At 40.8% G+C, this 25,590-nt stretch overlaps 2 protein-coding genes across 2 annotated transcripts in view; one reads left to right on the top strand and one right to left on the bottom strand.

Moving 5' to 3' along the window:
- The window catches only part of LOC105730302 (olfactory receptor 5A1), a 181,425-nt gene that overhangs the window by 17,211 nt on the left and 138,624 nt on the right, over window positions 1–25,590 (top strand). The window lies entirely within an intron of this gene.
- Window positions 2,113–4,236, bottom strand: LOC105730310 (macrophage-expressed gene 1 protein-like). The gene has a single exon (XM_012471417.2). The coding sequence runs from the start codon at window positions 4,234–4,236 to the stop codon at window positions 2,113–2,115; it is 2,124 nt and encodes a 707-aa protein (XP_012326840.2).

Raw genomic sequence — 25,590 nt, 5'->3', positions numbered from 1 at the left:
TAAAATCACAAATATTCACTTTTAAAGGGTCTTTCACCTGACTACATATAATGTATGCTTAAATGGTTGTTTCTGCCTGTTGTTTCTCAAATAAATGTTTAATATTAATCATCTCAAAACTGACAAGAACACACAAAAAAAATGCAAAGGCAGAACCACCTTTGTTACCCAAATCTGTGTCTATTTCTGGTAGTACGTGGAATGTGATTTTCTTGAAAGCCAGGGTTGGTCTCCCCACTGACCCCGGCCTAAGACCCTCAGTTAGGAACTCAGGACTCCAAAGGCAGAGCCTATGAGCTCTTCCATCAGGGATCTGACTCTGCAAAATGACTTGATGAATGCAACCTGCAAAATCCCACGTTCTGACTTCATATGCATGAGCCGTTGGACAGACGGTTTCCTAGTGCATACTTTAATGCACATTTATGTGCAATCTTGTTAGTGGGAATATGAGTTTGTGAGGAACTTTTCATTTCAGGAGAGCAGGGCTCAAATTCTGTGACTCATTTCTCTGTTCCTCAGTTAGAAATGAATTTGTATCCTGGTTCCCATCTTCCCACATGCTGTGATGTTTCAAACTCCTTGGAGAAGGGCCTCTTCTCAGCCCAGATCTTGATTGTGAACATTAACAAAGAGAATAGTCATTCTTCATAGAAGATAACTCACTAATGATATTTGATTTGGTGAATAAATATATTATTTTTAAAAAATGTTGTGAAGGAACATGACACTAGTGGAGGTAATTGCTATCAGGTGAGATTGGTATTAAGATTGAGCAAAGCCCCAACTATTCCCAGCTGACAATCATGTGTCCTGCTAAATGCCCCAGGGCTCTCAGCCTGGAACTGAAATAAATGTGTTACAAGTGGTGCTGAATGCCTTTTTCAGTTCATTTGAAAACATGAATTTGATCATGTCAGCTCCCTTTCTGCTGTAAAAAAAAACAAAACGTAGGGTCCAGAATTGGTGTTACCTACTATGTTTTGGTTTTAAGGAGGAAATAATACTTAGATGTGGGCTTGCTTTAACTTCTTGCCTTTTTTACTCCCAGAACAATGCAGACTTATTGAAATGTGTGTGTGTGTGTGTGTGTGTGTGTGTGTGTGTGTGTGTGTACATATAACAGGAAGACGGGAAGGGTAAGAACCATCTTTGGAAGAGGAAGGGGTTGTACTTCGGTAACATAGAACAAGAAACTGTAAAATTTGGTGTATCCAAATACAGCTCCTTTCAATGCCTCATTTATGATGAGCTAAGAGGATGGAATCAGGTAGTTGGTTGTGGATAAGAATTCCAGTTTCTCCTGAGCATCAGAATCTTTTTCAGTTTTTATCTCTATTTCCTTACTCCTTGTTGACAAACTGTCCCTCCTCCTTTATAGAAGCTTCCCCTATGTAGGAGCTTATATGTTAAAATACTTTCAGAGGACTTCATGACATTAGTCAGAAGTCCAAGAGTGGTCTGGTCTAAGGAAGTCCTCATCATGGGGCAGCTGGAAAAAAGTGGAATTGACACAGGCAACATCTTCCTTTTCAGATGCTGTCGAGAAGACATGGAGGAGGTAACAGTCCGTCAACTGGGAGGCCTAAAAGTTAAAGAGCAGTGACCAAGCAGGACTTGTGTCTTTCCAGGGTTCTGCCAGGCTCTAGAAGCATGAAATCCAGACAACTTAAAAAGAGAGAGTAGTGCTTAAAGGCAGACATTCTTACAGTACACACATTAGAAACCATAGCAGACTTCAGAGTAAATGCATAGCTTCCAAATCCAAATGTTAACATTCTCCCTTCTCTCTTTTTACACAAATGCATTCAGCTGAAGAAAGTGACACACACTGGGAAAGGACATTGCCTTCCTGTTTTTGTCCCAGGATGGTTTTTGCTTCAAGAGTCCCAGCTGCTCCCTTTTCCCTCCCCCACCCTGGTCCATGTAGCAGTATGAACTGCCTGGCCGAGGGACCTCAATAAAAAGTCACAAATATCCATGTGATTTTGGTTGCATTTGCCATTTTAATACTTAGGAAAACAGAAGTAATCAGAAATGACCATGCTATTTGGAGATGAGAGAAACCCTTTTCGGGGAGACACTTAAACTGGATTCTGCCCCTGCTCTTGGTCAGGGGGTGTCTCCAGTTGCTGCAATGCCTGGAACCAAACCCTGCCTCTTCCCAAATGCCCGGTATCCCTTCTTCTTGAACTTTCGGATACCATAGATGGCCAGGGTGATGATAACAGCCAGACTGATGGTGGTCCCCACTGTGATCCCAGCTGTGGCCCCTCCTGACACGCCACCATCATCCCCATGGATGCCATTCATGGCGTTTCGCAGCTCTAACGGCTCTCCCAGCCTCCAGCGACGGGTCTTGGAGTCCTTAATCCAGGCTCTCGAATTCTCAGAATTGGTCACTATGACAGTATTGGTGTCAGCCTGACTCATGAGGGGCGGCTGGGTGAAAGGTGGGAGACTAGCAGGGGGAAGAAACTTTTCACTAAAGAGCCCAGACTTGACACAGTAGGACACTTGGCATCCGTCACTGATGAGGGCTAGGTGCTGGCTGAAGCCCCTCGGGCACTTTTTCAGGGAAGGTGCCCCTAAATCTTTGGATGTGGCTGGATCTACCAGGGGGTTCCCAACTGTGCAGCTGAAGAACCCACCAAAGGGGACCGCAAACCTGCTTCCCAACTCATAGTCCTGAGAAACACATACCTTGAGGTTTTCAAAGATTTTCAGTGGAAAGTAGCTGGTTGGGCATGACTGCTCATTTGTCATGGGGTTTATGCTCTTACTGCTGAAAAGGCCCCCAAAAAGCATTCCTGAGTGCTCAGGTACTTGGCTACTGGCTGCACACCAAAAAGCCCTAAATTCAGCCTTTGCCACCTTGAACACATCTTCACACACTGTCCTGCAAAAGATGCGGAGGGTGCACTTCTTACGACACTCCAGGTGGTTGTAACCCTCCTCACGGGTCTGGGATAGCAGGTGCACCGGGGAGTAGCCAGAGGGGCAGGAGAAATTGCCAGTGAGTGGATTTTTCTGCTCCAACTCTGGGCAGAGGAGGACACTCCCATTCCCTGAGGACTGGCTACATTCCTGATAAACCCCACCAAAAAAGAAGTTGGTCATTTTCCCCTCACAGGAGCCATCATCAGTGTTGGCCTGAAAATTGAAGTTGGGAGAATTGAGATCTGTGCAGCCAGGATAGGTGTTGAATGTGTAATAGCTTTTCACAGCAGTTTCCACCGTCTGTGACACTTTCTTCACCAGGGGGCCTGGCAAGTCAGGCAGCATGTTGGGGTTGATGAAGAAATGCAGAGGCAGGCCAGTGCAGTCAATGGCCACCAGGTGGTTGGCGATGCCCTGCTGCCAAGCCTGAAGGGTAATGCCTGGGTAAAAAGGAACCCCTCCGATGCTCTGCACCCTGGAGTTGGTTCTGTTTGAGAGGTAGCTCTTGGTGAGGACATTCTGTGAGGCGTGGTTTGCCTCAGATTGGAAGTTCACGGTGTTTTGGAAGGCAGCTCCAGCAGATGCAGTCAGGGCGCTACGACTGTTCCGGCTGTCTTGGAAGAAGGAGGCCCTGATGTGGTCCTCCTGAATAAGAGCAGCCCTAGCATCCACACTGGTGATGACGTGGGTGCCATAGTTGAGGACAAGGATTTCTGCCAGGTAGGTGGCCATCCTTGTCTGGTTGTTCTCTAGATGGTCAGAGATGTCCAGGAGATCCTTCCTAAAACCCCAGGTTAGTTCTAAGGCTGGGTTGATTTTGACTGTGTAGATCAGGTTTCTCACCTGAACTCGGGTAGTAACAGCTTTGTCCTTCACTTGAAGGGTCTTCATTCTTTGGAACTCGGTGGAGAACTTGCCATTGACTTTGGAAAAAAGAGAGAGTTCTGTGTTGATGGAGTAGGACGTGCTGCTCTGGTAATTTGTCCATGATTCCAGGATTTCTGAGTTCATCTCCAGGTTGCTCTGTTTCTGGGGAATGGTGAAGATTTCATCAGGGATGATATACTGTCCATCCTCAGTTGTCCTGCAGTTGGTGTAAGTCAAGTCCATCACCCGTCCCATGTCCACATTCCGCAGATTGTCCCAGCCCCCTCCAGGTAGGACTTCCAGGACAGGTAGTTTCAAGGCATCCTTGCATTTTTGAAATCCAACTTCATCTGTCTCTCCTGGAGGCTTGCCTGATTTAGCCCATCCTGCCACTGCCCAGAAGAGGATGGCAGCCCTGAAGCTGTTCATGGCTCAGGCAGCCCCAGCCACACAGAAGTCTACACAGCAGCCAGCAAGCTTCAGGCAAACTAAATAGAGAAAAATAAAGCAGCTGTGGAAACAGTTCTCCAAAATTCAACAGTTCTCCAAAAGCTACCAGTTTCTCTTTAAGTTAATCTAATTGCAAAATGAGAGTTGGTTGGAATATTAAAGTTTATCAAGACTGAAGAAATTATGATATACTAAACATCTAAACACAGCCCTACATGTTAACTATCCTAATTTTCCCCCAGACCTGGCTGGTTACTCTGTTGCAAGGGTGGGCACTTAGAAAAAGTGTGACCCTACACCCTACTGCTTCCTCCACCAGAAAGTTTCTCTTTGCTTTTTTCTCACTCTCTTGGACTTGATGTTTCACATTTTCCCTGACAGCTCCTTCCTGGGACTCTAATACCAGTTTCCTTTTATTGGAAACACAGAGGCAAATGACATTACCCTTACTGAAACACCATGACTCCACCATACCCATGCAAGCTGTAAGTCAAGGCCAACCCTGGATTTCCCATTTGCCTGGAGCAGAGGCTGTTTCCACAAAAGAAAGGAGTGAAACTCTTGGACACTTGTCCTGTGGGTTTCATTGTTATAAGCCCTAATAGTCTGTCTGTGGGGATAACATTGTCTGGAGCAGAGCTGATGGGGCCTGAAGAGGATTCAGTTGCAATAAGCTGGGAAACCCCAGTTTGCATTGTCCTAAGCATTCAGAGTGAGGGCAAGGGGCCCTCATACTGTCTTGTTTTCTTTCAGATAGAAATATTCAAGACAAAACCACACTATAATCTAGGTTTTGATTTATCAATAGCAGACAGGGTCCAAGGAATGTGTGTGTATGTGTTCACACATTTATATATCCTCTGTGTATGTGTATTTTGCATGAAGTTGGTACGTGTTATATTTTTAATTTTTCATGCCATCGATAAGTGTGTGTAATCAGTTTGGGGCATTTAAAGAAAGTGGCTCTTCATCACTTAAATTTTTTTCTAAAAGCAATAATTCATTTGTTATATAATTAGAAGAATCTAATTTCATAAATGTCTTTTCATGTGCCGATGCCAGCTCTATTAGAGCTCATAATTTAAAACAGTGTTTCCAGGACCATTGATCTGGTGCCAAGATTGATTGAATCCCACCCAGCTCTGTTAATTTTTTAGGACAGTCCGGCTGTGTCTTACTCCATTTAGTGGTAGCCAGGGAATCCAGAGGAGTTAATGAAGCTCCCAATTGCATCCTTAACTTTCAAAAATTATACCATGAACCAGATGCAGTTCTGAGATGAAAAAGTCAGGTTGCAGTTCACAGGTATCATTACACATCACCTGTATGCATTCTGGAAAGAAGGTTTCAAGGAATTGAATTCCTCTGATGGTCATTGATGCAACTAAGAAGTGTTTTTAGCAAGAATGAGGCTAGTTGCCTAGCTTCCCAGGCTCGGCTTCCCTAGTTATTGTACAAAACATGATGTGTTCTGTAAATTCAGAAATATTGGATTCTGGGTCTCTCTCTCTCTTTTTTTTCCCCCAAGACAGGGTCTCACTTATTTCCCAGGCTGGAATGCAGTGGCTATTCGCAGGCATGGTCCCACTACTGAGCAGCATGGGAGTTCTGATGTGCTCTATTTCTAACCTGGGTCCTTTTGCCCCTCCTTAGGCAACCTGGTGGTCTGCTCCAGGAAGGTCACCATAGTGATGCTGAACTTAGTGCAGACACCTGATTGGCATAGTACACTACAGCCCAGAACTCCTGGACTCAAGCAATTCTCCCACTTCAGCCTCCCAAGAATCTGGGACTGTAGGTATGTGCCACTGCACCTAGACATTCCGAGTCTATTTGTGCCACAGTTGTCATGCTTCTGGGAACTGACAGCAGCTATCCAAGAGGGATTAATTTATGAACTAGTTCCCAATCTATATTTTACTAGAGAACCAAACTTTTGCATAAGAGCTTCTGGTTAATTTATAAATCATTTAGTTATAAATATATACCTCAGCAGCATGATCCCAGAATTAGAAAAATGAGAGTTGAATGCCCTTGAGTACTTCCAATAAGTCTATTGAAATATCTACATATTTTTCTTCAAACTATTTCTGGGCTAGTTCATCAAAATTAGAATATGTTGTCACTTACACTGCTTTGGAGACAAGTTGACAATTTGTTACTGTCTGCTGTCTCTTTAGTAGATCCTGTTGAGCCTTCACTCTCCTGAAATGAGAATACAAGCAAGGTTAATACAGATAATTCTATATTCAGGTTTTCCTATGTCTCCAGACACGCAGTCACTGTGTTTTTTATTCCTTCTACAGACTGTCTTCATTTTATCGAAAAAAAAAGTGGAAAATAGTCAAAAGAGCCAACAAGAGTAAAATTACAATGTATCCATAAGACAAAATATTTTACAGCCATCACAATTATTTCAATCAATTTTAATAGCACAAGAGATTCTTATGCCATAATGTTACTGAAAAGGGGTCCCGATCCAGACCCCAAGAGAGGATTCTTGAATCTTACACAAGAAGGAATTCAGGGCGAGTCCATAAAGTAAAATGAAAGCAAGTTTATTAGAGAAGTAAAGAAACAAAAAAATGGCTACTCCATAGGCAGAGCAGAGGCATGTGCTGCTTGACTAAGGATACTTATTGTTAGTCTTGATTATATGGTAAACATGGGGTGGATTATTCATGTATTTTCCAGGAAAGGGGTGGGAAATTTCCAGAACTAAAGGTTCCTCTCCTTTTTAGACCATCTAGGGTAACTTCCTGACAATGTTGCCATAGCATTTGTATAAACTGTCATGACACTGGTGGGAGTGTCATTTATCATGCTAATGCATTATAATTAACATATAATTAGCAGTGAGGATGACCAGAGGTCACTGTTGTTGCCATCTCAATTTTGATGGGTTTTGGCTAGCTTCTTCACTGCATGCTGTTTTTTTTGGTTTCTTTTTTGTTTGCTTGCTTTTTGAGTCTCACTCTGTTGCCCAAGCTAGAGTGCAGTGGCATAATGGCAGCTCACTGCATCCTCTGCCTCCCGAGTTTAAGCAATTCTCCTGCCTCAGCCATCTGAGTAGCTGGGACTACTGGCACACACCACCACACTCAGCTAATTTTTGTATTTTTAGTAGAGATGGGTTTTGCCATGTTGGCCATGATTGGTCTCAAACTCCTGGCCTCAAGTGATCTGCCCACTTCAGCCTCCCAAAATGCTGGGATTACAGTTGTGACCTATGGTGCCTGGCCGATGGCATGCTGTTTTATGAGCAAGGTCTTTATGACCTGTATCTTGTGCCAACCTCCTGTCTCATCCTGTGACTTAGAATATCTAACCTACTGGGAATGCAGTCCAGCAGGTATCAACATTATTTTACCTAGACCCTAGTCAAGATGAAGTTGCTTTGGTTCAAACACCTCTGACATATTTCCCCCATCCCTTTTATAAGAGAACCCTTAATCCTAAGGGTTTTAGAGGGATGAAGATCTATCCTCTGTAATTGTTTATGCTAAATAGGAGCCAAGTTATTTCTGCCTAATTATTAGGGTCTTTGGTATTCAGGGTAGAAAGGAGCACAGTAGGAAAGTGCCAATATGGTGAGGGTCATTCGTAACTCTGACAAAAGGTGATGTGTGGAAAATAAATAAGTATTCAGTTTATGAAGACATCTCAGTAAGCTTATTGTGCATTCATATGCAAAGAAAACAACAGTAAATATAATCCACAACCATAAAGCAAAATAAGTAAAATTGTCCCAAGTAAATTAAATAAGGTGGCTTTCCATGAAATGGGCAGCTGTTGGAATCAAGCTAATTTAGAATTGCTAGCTAATTCTAATATGTGTCAAGAGCTAGAATACTGATCTAGATTTATGCGTTACTCATCCCTCTTGTTTCTTCTGAGCTCCAGCCAGAGAACACTGGTTGGTTCACAGGAATAAGCAAAATCATTCTACGTTGCAGAAAAAACAACTCAAAAACAACTGATGAGACTAGAATCTAATAGCAGGTGTACTATTGTTTTTGAAACATAATTTTTTCTCTCTCCAGTCTCCCATTTTTACTAATGATAAATCATGGTAAGTCCAATTTGCTTTATTATACTTGACCTGATTATTTGTATAAAGTACAGCAAAAATAATTAGTTTTCACATAAGCTTTTAAAATTGGCTTTGATGGAACTCTGCACCATAAGGAATCTCAAATAAAACTTTTTTTAAGGCAAGCCCAACCATGTGTTTGCATACTCAAATACCTATGAGTTGAGCAAATTCCTCTCCTCTTGAAGTCCCAAGATAACTTGAGGCTCCTGGGCCTGTCAGGAAGTGGCATTCTGACTTAAGACAGGTTAGGAACGCTGTACAGGAACTGTGTAGACAAGATATGAGGCCAGTTTTCCCAACGGGCTTTTAGTGGCTCTACAAGTCAAATTTGATTCCTTAAAGGAAAGCACTTTATTTCAGTCAAAGCTTTAGTAAAATAACTAGTTTCTCCAATTGTGTTCTCTTGCAAAAGAAAACAGATTCTTACTGCACTTATACAAATAACTATATTGCCATAAGTTAAGAATACTCACAAATAGTTTCAAAATTCTGAGAAAATTAGGTAGAGAGAAACAAATATGCTCCAAAATTTTTTATAAGAGCCTACTTTACTCAATTGTTAAAAGATGTGACTAGCTTAAAAGTTTTCTTGGTTCTGAAAAACAAAAGATCAGCAACGTCTTGCAAAGTCAAAAAAGATTACTTCAGTCTTCTATTAATTCAGTCCATACAGTTAACTCCTGTTATGCCTGATATTCAAGAATGTTTCAGCTCTCCATGAGTTCAGAAAGTTTTTTTGCTCTATTTTAATGTCACAATTTCCAGTTATCAGAAACCTGCATTTAAAAGCACCTGTCGAAGTCCTATAACTGATTAAAAACCACCTTTTAAAAAGGATTAAGTCAAGACAACAATTGTCCATGGATGACAAAATGCCTCAGGACACCCTCTATTAAAACCACAATTGGCTAGGAATTTGGGTTTCTTCTGTGGCATGCAACAATTTTTATTTCATTTTATTTTCATGTATGTATGTATGTGTCTAATTATTTATTTATATTGAGATGGAGTCTTGCTCTGTCACCCAGTCTGGCAGGAGTGTAGTGGTATGATCTCAGCTCAAAGCAGCCTCCACCTCAGCCTCCTGAGTAGCCGTGATTACAGGCATGCACCATCTATGCCTAGCTAATTTTTTTGTAATTTTAGTAGAGACAAGGTTTCCCCATGTTGGCAAGGCTGATCTCAAACCCCTGACCTCAAGTGATTAACTCATTTTGATCTCCCACAGTGCTGGATTAAATGCATGAAGCACCATGCCTGGCCATAGCAATTTTATATAACAATTAAAATTATTACTGATAGCATATATTAAGTCATATCAGAATTACGGGCATTTCTTATAATTTTGGAACTCATAGTTAGTAATGTAGTTATACAGATAAAGCCCAAAGAAAGCCAAACACCATTGCATATTTGACAATGCTTCCTGTATAATTTTTTACACCAAATAAGCCACATTTCACCTTTACATTAGTGTACTATTAATGTTAAACCTAATTCTTAATAAAACCTTATAGACAAATCTACCCAATTTTAATCAGTTTGACCCTAAAGTAAGATTCTCATAAACGTTTTATAAACCTTTATGAATTTTTGTTAAAGAGCAGATCAGTGCTGTGAGAAAAACTGTTATGCTTTTATTCCAATATTTGATTTATGGAAAAACTGAATAATATTCCTTTAACTTTAGCCAATATGTTCACACAGAATTTCTTTTACAAGATTAATTTTTTATAACCTTCCACAACTTGCTTAAACCTTCAGCTTTATTTTATCTAACTTAAAACAATCCTTTAACCCTTTAATCTAGGCAAAAAAAGAAAAAATACATTTCCATGACTTCTTACATAATCTTTACCGAAAACATATTTCACTTTCCCAACACACTTTGACTGTAAAACTATTTCTTCATTAAGTCTCAATTACATGTTATAATGTTAACTCTTAGTAACTTTTACTTTTGGTGAAAAACCTAGTTAGTAAGCAATTTTCATTATGTTGAACAATTTTCAAAAGTCAAAAAAGCAGTTTATGACCTTAAAGCATTTAGTAAACCTAATATCTGACCTGCCTAAATTAGACCAAATGTCTACATTTTTGAAGATATTTTTATTTGATCAACAATCTTTAGAACTGTCTTTATTTCCCAAAGATTACTTAAGTCACATGAACTAAAAGGCATTACAATTTTAATTTTTCTGACAAAATATGTGATTTAAACACTTATTTTTAAGCCAACAAATCAAAGCTCTTCCATATCACACACACAACAAATATAAATACATAGACATACAGAAGATACAGTACTTGTAAGGTTTTTCATTTGCCAGTTTTTTAATTGGATTATTGGCTTCAGGGCAGAGCCCTTGGAGGAACAGGGCCAAGAAACTATGCAGGCTCTACAGACAAATTAGCAGGCACAGCTGGAAGGCAAAACAGATCCCCAACAATTAAGTATCTCATTTTTATATCAGATCCTAGATCTCCAGAAGAGAAATGGCTATGGAACAAGACATTCCTATGATTTTGCTGTGCATTTTATTGCAAAGCAATCTAAAGCCAATCAGCCTATTCTATGATTAGCCCATTACCCAATGGGAGTCTTATCTCTCAGTGCAGGGGTGGGGACATCTCCATACCCCAGGTGGCCAAGAGCATACTTCTTTAATCCAGACATACAAAGAGCCACGTATTCCCCCATAAATGCCATTAGCTCTTCCCCAAAGTATATTTTCTACTTAGTTATTACACAGCAAAGCTCTCATAACGTGAAGTAATTCCTAATACACTCCCACAAGAGTCAAAAATGTCAGATTATGCAATGCAAAACAGAGCAGAGCCTTAGATTTTGAAAGGAATCTATCCACTTCCAATTCCTGGGGTTTTATGAGAAAAACAGAGATTTTTTTCCCAAAATGGGGTCTGTGGCTCCTCCTGTTTTTCCCAAGGAATTCCAGGCTTGATCATCCACTTTTAATTAAGCCGACTTTGAATCATAGCACTCTTTTTTTAAAACAAAACAAAACAAATCAAAATAGTCTTCTTGGCCAGGGACGGTGGCTCATGCTTATTATCCCAGCACTTTGGGAGACCAAGGCAGGCAGATCACGAGGTCAGGAGTTCAAGACCAGCCTGGTCAACATAGTGAAACCCTGTCTCTATTAAAAATACAAAAATTAGCCAGGTGTGGTTGTACACACCTGTAGTCCCAACTATTTGGGAAGCTCAGGCAGGAGAATCGCTTGAACCTGGGAGGCAGAGCTTGCAGTGAGCCGAGACCACACCATTGCACTCCAGCCTGGGTGGCAGAGTGAGACTCCGTGTCAAAAATCAAAAATAAAAATTAAAAAAGTCCTCTTATCTCATTATTTGACTTTAGCCAGGCCAAACAACCAACATTTTTTTTGAACTTTACCAAACATAACCTCCCATGTAACCTCCCAGGTGCTCAGAGAAAGGAAGACTCAAGATGGTTCAAGGAGGGGAGGAGAATTAACAAATGGTAAAGGTCAGACAGATATCAAACCAGAAAGGACTCATTCTCTAAGCCAGAAATTGAGCCCTGGCCACCATTGTAAAATGGCAAAGCCTTAGCTGCTGAGCTATAGCACTAGGCAATTTCCCTTCCCAGAAGGAGCCGAAAGGCAGCCAATTTTGAGCTTGCAAAGACTTAATTACTCAAGATAATTTTTAGGACTAGCTGACATGAACCCCAAAACTCCTGTTCCCTGGGTGGTAGAGACCAATTGAAAATTCTGCCACATGATTATAGGGTCAAGCTTCCAGAGACATGAAACAAGATGAGAGGGAAACTTCATCCAATTTTTTTTCCCAAGGACCTACAATGAAGTTTGTAACTGACCAGTTTGCTGGGCTGGCTTGAACAGTGATCTTATGGGGTCCTAGGCCCACATTCTATCCTAAGGTACCCCTCTTTATGACAGAATGATACAGAAAGGCTAGTTTATAACACAAGGTATATCAGATTTGCTACAGCTTAAGACTAGCCTCACAAATCCTTTGTCTCATTAATCAAACATTCACAGAGCAGGTAACAGTGATTTATGCCATTAATTCCACCAGTTTGAGCAGAGAGAGGAAAGGGAAGGGAGAAAAATGTTGCCTGCAGCAGAGTGGGAAAGGTGAGGAGCTCAGGGAGGCCAGAGAAAGACCCACCCATTGCAGTGACACTGTAAAGTTCAGGTCATCACTTGTCAGTGTCAAAAGATCTTTTCCAGCAGTCCCATCAGCTCTCAACTTTCCCCTCTTAGGGAGGAAAAAGCTCTTCCTGTCCTATGGTCCTGTACATGCCTAATCCTATCACCCATAGCCATCAGCAAAGAGTGTGAGGCAGATTAATCCAAAGAGAATAATGGTTAACATCCCGTGGTGCCAAACCTGTTCTTAGCCCAGAGGGACTTTACTGAGGCAGGGCCTCTAACTCCTAAATCTTAGGAAGGACTCTAACTATTCCAAGTTGGGCCTCGAACCCAAGTTTGGTCAAGCATCCTTATTAAGAGGGACCTTTAACACTCCCTGTCTTAGCAGATTCTAACTTCTCTAAAGTTGGCTTCTAACCAAATTCCATCCCCTACTTGGATACCCCACAACTTACCCAAAGTCAGCCAATCCGTGTTGCAGTCTTCCTTTGGGTCAGGGGTCTCCTCAGTATAATCACCAGGAAGATGTTACTGGAAAAGGGTCCTGATCCAGATGCCAAGAGAGGATTCTAGGATCTTGCACAAGAAAGAATTCAAGGTGAGTTCATAGAGTAAAGTGAAAGCAAGTTTATTAGAGAAGTAAATAAACAAAAGAATGGCTATGCCATAGGCAAAGCAGATGCATGTGCTGTTTGACTAAGGATACTTATTGTTATTTCTTGATTATATGCTAAACAAGGGGCGGATTATTCATGAGTTTTCTAGGAAAGGAGGGGCAATTTCCGGAACTGAGGGTTCCTCTGCTTTTTAGACTATATAGGGTAAAATCCTGACATTGCCATGGCATTTGTAAACTATTATGGTAGTGGTGGAAGTATCTTTTAGCATGCTAATGCACTATAATTAGTGTATAATGAGAAGTGAGGATGACCAGAGGTCACTGTTGTTGCCATCATGGTCTTGATGGGTTTTGGCCAGCTTCTTTTCAGTATGCTGTTTTATCAGGAAGGTCTTTATGACCTGTATCTTCTGCCAACCTCCTATGTCATCCTGTGACTTAGAATACCTTACCTACTGGGAATGCAGCCCAGCAGATCTCAGCCTTATTTTACCAGCCCCTATTCAAGATGGAGTCGCTGTGGTTCAAATGACTCTGACAATAATGTTATGAAAAGAGCATGATGTACATCCAGCATGACCCCAACTACGTACATAACTAGAGGGATGTACGCCAATGCATAGACAGTAATTACATCTGGTTGGAAGGTTTTTCTGAATTATTTTAATTTTTTTCTCTTTTTCATGTTTTTTGAGTTTTCAACAATGAGCTTGTCTTTATTCACTTAAGAAAATTTTTTTTGAGAACCTACTAAGTACCAAACAATGGTGGATATTGGGTAATTGTCAATTTTGTGCTCAGGAAAATAACCAACACACACTTATTTAAAAAACAAAAGAAATTATTTGTGGAATATTTTTATGCCTGAAAAGCCTATGGATTCTGTGACTGCTGTGCTCACGGATGTTCTTTTTTCAATTCACTGGAAAACAGTGAAAGAAGTGCAAATGATGGGAATTTTGGCTTAATTTAATTTTGCATGCCAGAAGCAGAACTGCTTATAATAGTCAGTGTGAGGACGTGGTGACCAATACGTTTCACCCATGCCTTCCCTGTTTTACTCTGTTCACCAGCAATTTCCTCTGCTTTTTATTGTAATAGAATGCATATACCTTCGTGTAACTTCTCTAGATGGCCACACTTAGGCAGCAACAGCCTAAGGTTAAAACTGAACCTGGAAAACATCATTCTCAGCAAACTGACACAAGAACACAAAATCAAACACCACATGTTCTCACTCATAGGCGGGTGTTGAACAAGGAGAACACATGGACACAGGGAGGGGAGCACTATACACGGGGGTCTGTTGGGGGGGAGGGGGGATAGTGGGGGGGGTGGGGAGTTGGGGAGGGATAGCATGGGAAGAAATGCCAGATATAGGTGAAGGGGAGGGAGGCAGCAAATCATACTGCCACGTGTGCACCTGTGCAACAACCTTGCATGTTATTCACATGTACCCCAAAACCTAAAATGCAATTAAAAAAAAAAAAAAAAAAAAAAACTGAACTTTCATCTCTACAAGAAAGAGGCATCTTGTCTACAAAAATTATGCATTTACATTGCAAAAGAGCAATTTTTCTTTTTCAAAAAAGAGGCAAGAGGGAAGTGCCACATCTGCTTTCTTTCTCAGATTCAGCACATGCAACCTTCTGACACCATCTCATACAGAGTCAAACCATGACTGGGGTTCAGTCCTGTGTGGGCTTGGAACTAGTCCAGGTGCTTCCTATTTCTGCATTTCACCTGTGGTCTAAAATGGGGAGAAAATTCTAGTTACATTTGCTGGGACAATTCTCTTCCAGCAGGAATCTAGGAGACCAGTGTGAAAACTGATAGTCAAATAATCACTAAATGGATCCAGAACTATGAATTTTATAGACTTGGAATAAACTTTGTTATTAAAAATATGGAAGGTATCAGTGAACAAAGTGATATTTTCTTTTCAGAACAATTGACTCCTAACCTGATGTGTTAAGAGTTGCCTTGTCAGCTCCTTCCCCTCAGAGGCTGTTCTTTCCACCAGCATGGTTTAGGTACTGAGCACAGAAATAAGAATATAGTGATTTCATAATTCCTTTGAATCTGGAGGGTGAAAACAGAAGGCCCATGTGAAATTTTGCATATTCCCATTAAAATGTAGGCCAGAATTTGACGGCCCATGCCATTTTATTTCTTTTCTCTATTAGCACACTTTTTCTTCCTCACTCTTTCACTTTCCCTGATCTATTTTCTCATCATTGGTTATTCCCTTTCTGCTCCTTTTTTCTCTTTGCCTTTTGCAAATTTAGATTTGGAGGACATATGTTAGTGATTCGAGGTGGTAGTTCCACTGAACTAAAAGGGAGCTGGTGTGATGGTGTGAGCTTGTCATCCCAGCTACTCAAGGGCTAAAACAGAAGGTCCCTTTAGCACAGGAGTTCAAGGCGAACCTGGGCAAAATAGTGAGTTGAAAAAAGAAGGAAGGAAGGGAGGGAGGGAGGGAGGGAGGGAGGGAAGGAGGCAGGCAGGGAGGGAGGGAAAGAGAGAAAAAGGAAAGAAAGAAAGAAAGAAAGGCAGGAAGGAAGAAAAAGAAAAAGAAAGAGAAGGAAGAAAAGAAAAAGGAGGACACTCTGATATGGAAAAGCTTAGCCTTTTCACGGCAGACATAACTGAGCAGTCATACCTTTGATTTTTACTTTATTCTGAGGTTGCCTTAGCATTATTCTCAACACAGTTCTCCAGGACATTCTAGTGAAAGACTAATTTATCAGTCATTAAATAAATACTCCTTGAGCATCTGTTATCAGTCATTTGAAGAGTCTAGAAGACAGAGTGAGCCTTCAGAGCCCTTGTTCCCTCTCCAGCTGCCCTCCAAGCTAAGCTCTACAAGGATTGAGCATTAGGACCAACTCACTTCCCCTGCCCATCTGCCTTCAGGCTTCCAAATGACATCAGCCTGACGTAAAAAGTGCCTCTTACATTCTTCTTAAGCTGAAAATGGTTTAACATGAAGATCATTCCACACACAAAACTGGAAACACACATAGTGAAATTTCTCTTATGTCCTCATTTCTCAGTTTCCACATCTTCCCTGTCATGTGACTTCCTTCTTGAGTAATTTGAACAAAAGAAGTGACTGAACTGCGTTCGGTCTCTGTAGGTTAACTACTGGCAGATTTCACATTTCTAAATTTATTTCATTACTGGGGAACATAAAACCAATCTCACATTAAATCTTTTCCTCTTTTATCATGGGGTATTCAGATGAACTTTGAGCTAAAGCAAAGTAAAAAATGCCACCATTTTTCATTCTACCAGAAATAACCATGAATAAGTTAAGATGAAAACAAGCAATTTAAGTGAAGTGGTTCTTTCATCACAGAATTATGTAGAATTGAGAGTTTAGGGTCCTCTATTGAAATATTCCTATTGCCTTGTCTATTTGCTGGCAATCTCAATACAAGATTAAGAGCAAAGCCTGGATTGTGAGACTATTCATTCTCTAGACCTTGTTCTTGCTTGGCTAGTCACTCAAATATCTCAACTGTTAGAATGACAAATATGGATGGGAACTAGAGATTTCAGAATTGAAATATAGACAACATTCTAGCCCGATAGGTCACTTGGCGCAAGTTCTGACTTTTCCCTAAGACTTCATCTTCTCACCTGTGAAACACAAACAATAGGAGCTTCCTCTATAGAGTAGATGTGGTTGCTAAGAGGATTGCCTGCAATCCTCCATGTAAAGCTCTACAAGGTGCAGACAGGAGCTCAGTATATATCAGCTCTCAGCTTTGTTGAGCTAGCTGTGCAGTCTTCAGGATGGGATTGGGGGAAAAGGTGTGTTAGAGTATCTCGTGAGCTTGACTTTCCCCCTGGTTACCCATTTGACAGTATGGGACATCATATTGACTCAGAGAGACCACCTGAATATTGTTTAGTAATATTGCAAATGAAGGCATGAATCTTTCTAAGGAAAACAATCTGGTTGCAATATCATCTGGATTGATGAGACAGGTAAATGAAAAGTGATTGGTTGTGGCCGGGGACAGGGGCTCATGCCTGCAATCCCAACGTGGTGCACCCCTGTAATCTCAGCTACTTGGGAGGCTGAGGCAGGGGAATCACTTGAACCTGGGAGGTGAAGGTTGCAGTGAGCCGAAATTGAGCCACTGTACTCCAGCCTGGGCAACAGAGAAAGACTGTCTCAAAAAAGAAAAAAAAAAAAAAAGAAGTGATTGATTGGTTACTTTATCAAAAAATCCATTTTAGGACTTCTTTAGAAGGCAGTTGACAAATGTTTTCTTTAAATGATCAGCTAGTAAATATTTTAGGCTTATGGTTTCTGTGATAGCTACTTAGCTCTACCATTGTAGTGCAAAATAGGTGATAAGAAAATGCATGTGTATGAATTTGTTCCAATAAATCTTTATACAAAAACAGGTCAGGGCTGGATTTGAGGAGGAACATGCACAAAACGGAAGTGGGCATTGTGTAAGCCCACATGACACTAAAGCTTCTTTCAAGGATTTGTGAAAGATGGTTGACCACACCCTGTTGATGTTAGCAGTTCTTCAACTTTTATCCAGATGAGAAAAATCTTCTCCACCCAAAACCCCCATCAGCTTGTCTGCCAGGGCCAGAGTCTCCTACTACGAAGCTAAACAAAATATACCACTTCCTCGAGTTCCCAGCTCTGGGCATCATGCCTACATTCTTGGGTCTCTCATTAAGGCTAGATATTGGGGAAATGATTACTATGGCCAATGCAGTAGTTTGTAGTTAAATCATTTTTATGAAAAAAAAAAAAAAAAAATAGAGGGTGGCACCAAGAGGCAGAGAGAAGCCAGTGCCAGAATGCAGCTCCCAGTGAATGAGATGCAGAGGGCTGGAAGACTTCACGGTTCCAAACGAGGTGTCAGGTTCTTTTCTGTAGAACTGATAGGGCACTGGAATTGGGCCCAGCAAAGGAGCTGCGGAGCAAGAGCTGCCCAGGGGGGCAAATCAAGACGGGAGGGGCACATCCCCACCTGAAACATGCAGCCGGCTCAGAAGGCCAGGGGACTTAACCACCTCAGTGCTCCGTTTTAGATCCTGTGCTTGCCTTATCCCTCCTGCAACCCACAGTCCATGGGGGCCCTGCCAGACAGTGGGGCACTGTGGGTAGTTGATACAAATCTGAGCAGCGGCTACCATCAGGCTCAGCAAGTTGTTGCAGGGACCTGGGCGGGAGTTTGTACTAAGGCCAGTGGGACAGACTATCCCACAGATGGAGGCAGCGTTGAAAGCAGAGAAACAGACCATAAGGCCGGCAGGCCCCACCCCCATAGAACTCAGATGGAAGCATTGGCTACAGAGGTTGGCAGCAAATACACCAGCTTGACCCCGACCAGGAAGATCAAGCTCTGGGAGAGATGCCATTCGGAAGGTGGGGCCAATCTCACCTGCACTAACTCCAGGGAAGGACCACCCACCCAACAACCTTACTGAACCTGAGAGAGCTCAGCAATGCCCTCTACAGGCCAAAAAAGATACAGCTCCAATCTCAATAGAAAAAAAGTCCACTCAGAGACTCCTCCTGAAATCACCAACTTCAAAGATTAAAGGGAGATAAGTCCACAAAGATGGGGAAAAAAACAGCGCAAAAAGGATGAAACCACCAAAGAACAGAACACCTCTTCTCCTCCCGGGGATCACAACTCCTCACCATCAAGGGAACAAAAAAAGAGAACGAATCTGATGAATTGACAGAAGCAGCCTTCAGAAGGTGGGTAATAACAAACTTCTCTGAGTTAAAAGACCATGTTCTAACCCAATGCAAAGAAACTAAGAACCTTGAAAAAAGGTTAGATGAAATGCTAACTAGAATAACCAACTTAGAGAAGAACATAAACGATTTGATGGAGCTGAAAAACACAGCATGAGAACTTTGCAAGGCATACACAAGTTTCAACAGCTGAATCGATCAAGCAGAAGAAAGAATATCAGAGATAGAAGATCAAATCAATGAAATAAAATGAGAAGGCAGGATTAGAGGAAAAAAAGTGAAAAGAAATTAACAAAGCTTCCAAGAACCATGGGATTATCTGAAAAAACCTAATCTATGCTTGATCGGTGTACATGAATGTGACAGGGAGAATGAATCCAACCTGGAAAACACTCTTCAAGATATTATCCAAGAGAACTTTCCCAATCTAACAAGGCAGGCCAACATTCAAATCCAGGAAATACAGAGAACACCACAAACACACTCCTCAAGGAAAGCAACCCCAAGGCTCTCCTTGACATAGTTGTCAGATTCACCAGGGTTGAAATGAAGGAAAAAATCCTAAGGGCAACCAGAGAGAATGGTCGAGTCACACACAAAGAAAAGACCATCAGACTCAGAGCAGATCTCTCTGCAGAAACCCTGCAAGATAGAAGGGAATGGGAGCCAATATTCAACATCCTTAAAGAAAAGAACTTTCAACCCAGAATTTCATATCTGGCCAAACAAAGCTTCATAAGTGAAGAAGAAATAAAATCCTTTACAGACAAGCAATTGCTGAGAGATTTCGTTGCTACAAGACCTGCCTTACAGGAACTACTGAAGGAAGTATTAAACAGGGAAAGGAATAACCAGTACCAGCCACTGCAAAAATGTACCAAATGGTAAAGAATAACAACACAATGAAGGAGCCACGTCAATTAATGGACAAAACAACCAGCCAGCACCAAAATGGCAAGCTCAAATTCAATCATAAGAATATTAACGTTGAATGTAAATGACCTGAATGCCCCATCAAAGACACAGACTGGCAAAGTGGATAAAAAGTCAAGACCCATTGGTGTGCTGTATTCAGGAGACCCATCTCACATGCAAAGACTCACATAAACTCAAAATAAAGGGATGGAAGAAGATTTACCAAGCAAATGGAGAGCAAAAAAAAAAAAAAAAAAGCAGGGGTAGCAATCCTAGTCTCTGATAAAACAGACTTTAAGCCAACAAAGATCAAAAGAGAAAAAAAAAGGACATTGTATAATGCTAAAAGGATCAATGCAACAAGAAGAACTGTCCTAAATATTTATGCACCCAATGCAGGAGCACCCAGATACATAAAGCAAGTTCTTAAAGACCTACAAAGAGACTCCACTGACAATATTGGACAGAACAACGAGACAGAAAGTCAACAAGGATATCCAGGACTTGAATGCAGATTTGGACCAAGCGGACCTAATAGACATTTACAGGACACTCCACCCCAAATCCACAGAATGCACATTCTTCTCAGCACCACATTACACTTACCTCAAAATTGACCACATAATTGGAAGTAAATCACTCCTCAGCAAATGCAAAAGAACAGAAATCATAACAAACAGCCTCTCAGACCACAGCGCAATCAAATTAGAACTCAGGATTGAGAAAAGCACTCAAAACTGCACAATCACATGGAAACTGAACAACTTGCTCCTGAATGATGAATGGATAAACAATGAAATGAAGACAGAAATAAAAACATTCCTTGAAACCAACGAGAATGAAGACACAACATACGAGATCCTACGGGACACATTTAAAACAGTGTCTAGAGGAAATTTATAGCAATAAATGCCCACATGAGAAACAAGGAAAGATCTAAAATGGACACCCTGTCGTCAAAATTGAAAGAGCTAGAGGAGCAAGATAAAAAAACACAAAAGCAAGCAGAAGACAAGAAATAACTAAGATCAGAGCAGAACTAAATGAGATAGAGACACAAAAAACCCTTCAAAAAAATCAGTAAATCCAGGAGCTGGTTTTTTGAAAAGATCAACAAAATAGACAGACCACTAGCTAGACTAATATAAAAGAAAATAGAGAAGAATCAAATAGATGCAATAAAAAATGATAAAGGGGAGATCACCACCAACTCCTCAGAAATACAAACTACCATCAGAGATTACTACAAACAACTCTATGCACATAAACCAGTAAATCTGGAAGAAATGGATAAATTCCTGGACACTTGCATACTCCCAAGACTAAGCCAAGAAGAAGTTGAAACCCTGAATAGACCAATAACAAGGGGTGAAGTTGAAGCAGGAATTAATAGCCTACCAACCAAAAAAAGTGCAGGTCCAGATTGGTTCACAGCTGAATTCTACCAGACATACAAAGAGGAGCTGGTACCACTCCTGTTGAAACTATTCCAAACAATACAAAAAGAGGGAATCCTGCCTAACTCTTTCTAAGAGACCAACGTCATCCTGATACCAAAATCTGGCAGAGACACAACTAAAAAAGAAAACTACACGCCAATATCCATGATGAACATTGATGCAAAAATATTCAATAAAATACTGGCAAACCAAGTCCAATAGCACATCAAAAAGCTTATCCACCACGATCAAGTAGGCTTCATACTGGGGATGCAAGTCTGGCTCAACATATGCAAATCTTTAAATGTAATTCACCACATAAACAGAACCAAAGACAAAAACCACATGATTATCTCAATAGATGCAGAGAAGGCCTTGGACAAAATTCAACAGCACTTTATGCTAAAAACTCTCAATAAACTAGGTATCGATGTAACATAACTCAAAACAATAAAAGTTTTTACAACAAACCCACAGCCAATATCATATTGTACGAGCAAAAATTAGAAGCATTCCCTTTAAAAACTGGGACTAGACAAGTATGCCTTCTCTCACCATTCCTATTCAATATAGTATTGGAAGTTCTAGCCAGAGCAATCAGGCAAGAAAAAGAAATAAAGTATATACAATTAGGAAAGGAAGAAATCAAATTGTCTCTATTTTCAGATGGCATGATCATATATTTAGAAGACCCATTATCTCAGCTCAAAATCTCCTTAAGCTGATAAGGAACTTCAGCAAAGTCTCAGGATACAAAATCAAGGTGCAGAAATCACAAGCATTTCTATACACCAATAACAGACAAACAGCGAGCCAAATCATAAGTGAACTCCCATTTATAATTACTAAAAAGAGAATAAAATACCTAGAAATACAACTAACAAAGGAGGTAAAAGATCTCTTCAAGGAGAACTACCAACCACTGATCAAGGAAATAAGAGAGGACACAAACAGATGGAAAAGCACTCCATGCTCATGGTTAGGAAGAATCAATATTTTGAAAATGGCTATACTGCCCAAAGTAATTTCTAGATTCAATGCTATCCTCATCAAACTACCATTGACCTTCTTCACAGAACTGGAAAAAACCACTTTGAACTTCATATGGAACCAAAAGAGAGACTGCATAGCCAAGACAATCCTAAGCAAAAAGAACAAAGCTGGAGGAATCACGCTACCTGACTTCAAACTATATTACAAGGCAACAGTAATCAAAACAGCATTGTACTGGTACAAAAACAGAGATATAGACCAAGGGAACAGAACAGAGGCCTTGGAACCAATGCCACATATCTACAACCATCTGATCTTTGACAAACTGGACAAAAACAAGCAATGGGGAAAGGATTCCCTGTTTAATAAATGGTGTTGGGAAAACTGGCTAGCCATATGCAGGAAGCTAAAACTGGACCCCTTCCTTATACCTTATACAAATATTCACTCCAGATGGTTTAAAAATTTAAACATAAGAGCTAACACCATAAAAATCCTAGAAGAAAACCTAGGGACATAGGCACAGGCAAGGACTTCATGACTAAAACACCAAAAGCAATGGCAACAGAAGCCAAAATAGACAAATGGGACCTAATTAAACTTAAGAGCTTCTGCACAGCAGAAGAAATAATCATTACAGTAAACTGGCAACCAACAGAGTGGGAGAAAATTTTTGCAATCTACCCATCAGACAAAGGGCTAATATCCAGAATCTACAAAGAACGAAAGCGGATTTACAGGGAAAAAAAATACCCATTCAAAAGTGGGCAAAGGATATGAACAGACACTTTTAAAAGAAGACAAATATGCAGCCACAAACATATGAAACAATGCTAATCATCACTGGTCATTAGAGAAATGAAAATCAAAACCACATTGAGATACCATCTCACACCAGTCAGAATGGCGATCATTAAAAACCTGCAGGCAGCAGATGCTGGAGAGTATGTGGAGAAAAAGGAACACTTTTAAACTGTTGGTGGGAGTGTAAATTATTTCAACCATTGTGGAAGACAGTGTAGCAATTCCTCAAGGATCTAGAAATAGAAATTCCATTTGACCCAGCAATCCCATTAGTGGATATATACCCAAAGGATTGTAAATCGTTCTGTCAATAAGACACATGCACTCATATGTTCATTGTGGCAGTGTTTACGATAGCAAAGACCTGGAACCAACCCAAAAGCCCATCAATGATACACTGGACAAAAAAAAATGTGACATATGTACACCATGGAATACTATGCAGCCATAAAAAACGATGAGTTTGTGTCCTTTGTAGAGACATGGATGAAACTTGAAACCATCATTCTCAGCAAACTGACACAAGAACAGAAAACCAAACATGGTGTGTTTTCTCTCATAGGCGGGTGTTATCCCTCCCCATCCTCCCTGTCCCCTACTATCTCTCCCCTCCCCTCCCCTCCACCCCTACCCCAACCTAGCCCAGTAAGTATTGTTCCCTTCCCTGTGGCCATGTGTTCTCATTGAAGGAAATAATGCTAAAGGCAGCCAGAGAGAAAGGTCGGGTCACCACAAAGGGAAGCCCATCAGACTCACAGCAGATTTCTCAGCAGAAACTCTATAAGGCAGAAGAGAGTGGGGGTCAATATTCAACATCCTGAAAGAAAAAAACTTTCAACCCAGAATTTCATATCCAGCCAAACTATGCTTTATAAGTGAAGGAGTTCATCAGTTTTTTTTGTTCATTCATGGCCTGATGATATATATCCAAATTCCTTAACCTGATCCTCAAGGCTGTCACCACCCAGTGATACTTAGTGAACATGACATGGAATTCAAAGGAGGAAAATATGAACAGAGTGCCATTGATTTGGCAAGAAGGAAAGAAAGCGTGGTCTTCCCAGCACAATTTCAACAGATTTGTAAGAGTAGAACTCATCAGTCTCACATAGGTATATCTGGATTGGGGCTCAGAAGGGATTAGAGCAAGGCCAGGTATTGAAGAAAGTTATCCCTCTTTAGCAGTGAAAGGAGAGAAGAAAATGGAAAAGTAGGAACAGTAACTGGCAATGTCAAGCAAAGGAAACCTCAAAATTGGGGAAACTGGACAAGGTTTTGAGACTGAAACAAACACTTCAGTGTTTTTCAGAAAGGGATACTCTGAGACAGTGGTTTTCTGCCTTTGCTGCTCACAGTATCACAGCCAGTCATTGGTAGGGCCAGAATTTAACTGATGCCTCCAGTCACAGGAAAAGACAGCTGCATGAGAACACAGGCAAGTGTTAATGGAAAGAACAAAGAACCCAGAATCAGGATGAGAGGGGCTTAAAGAGGGACACAGTGGCACAGAGGACAAAGCTATAGAATTTTACACTTTTGCTTAAAGCAGGTCTTGTCTGTCTTTATAAGTAGCTGTTTTCACTCAGTGAAAATAATGTAAACATTTGTTTATTTATTTTACTGTATCCATGGTAAATAGAAGATGGTATTCTCTGAAATCTGTTCTCAATCTTCAAATAGACTTATAAATCAGCGTGGTAAAACCTAGAATATAGTTGCCTAACCACATCTGTAGGGTATTTGTAGCCTTCCACGCATAGTGTCTGCTTTCTATTCTTTAAAGAGACTGATTCTTTGATTTTGCTTGGAGTGGTGGGAGGGGTTGACACTTTTCTGGAAAGCCACAATGCTGTGGTATCCCCTGCTGAGAGAACCCACCCTGAACTTTTCTTTAAAAACCTTTCTGAGACCAGGAACGTGAGCAAGCACTGAATCATTGGGAATCATGCATCCAATTAACTCTCGTGCATTGCGACTTCAAGTTATCTCTTAAAATAGACCTGGAAATAGCTCTGCAAATTATCCAGAGGTGATGTGACTTGGGAAAAATATAACCACCTGAACTTGCTTGATCTCAAAAGTGGCACTGTTGGCAGGGCTCAATTTCAAGGAATAGAGGCAGTTATGACTGGAGCCAGGTGTTAGGTTGATGAATGTTCACTGGAAAGGGCTGCCCAGCTGTTTCCCAAATGGTAGGAAAGACCTCATCTGTGGGAGGCCATAAAAAGCCAGACAGGTAGTGGACACTTCAGTTTATGTGGATGTTGATGGTTTGGGGAAGGGAAGAGGGGCAAAGAGGAGGAAGAGCTATAGGTCATGATGTATCTGTTTATTTTACTGAATCATTAATTCGTGCTGAAAATCTAAAATTAGTCTTGAAATTTTCTCTGCTAGATGAGGCAGGAAGACAGAAAAAACAAAAACCAGGTTCTCTCTGTGCACTGCCTACATTATATTTTTGATCCAGGTCTCAAGACATTACTCTTCTTAGGTTGCTCGCTAACGGGTTCAGACAATCAATTTAAAAGCAGCCACATCTGGCTGGGAATGTCAAAGAATGC

Source organism: Aotus nancymaae, unplaced genomic scaffold (assembly GCF_030222135.1).
Source record: "Aotus nancymaae isolate 86718 unplaced genomic scaffold, 86718_ANA_hifiasm-v0.15.2.pri h1tg000059l, whole genome shotgun sequence".
Taxonomy (NCBI): domain Eukaryota; kingdom Metazoa; phylum Chordata; class Mammalia; order Primates; family Aotidae; genus Aotus; species Aotus nancymaae.
Note: the sequence above shows the minus strand (reverse complement) of the source record. Positions and strands in the feature narration are given on the sequence as shown.

Bases quoted from the DNA above. Each gene is read 5' to 3' on its own strand.
- LOC105730310 (XM_012471417.2), bottom strand. From the start codon at position 4,236: ATGAACAGCTTCAGGGCTGCCATCCTCTTCTGGGCAGTGGCAGGATGG.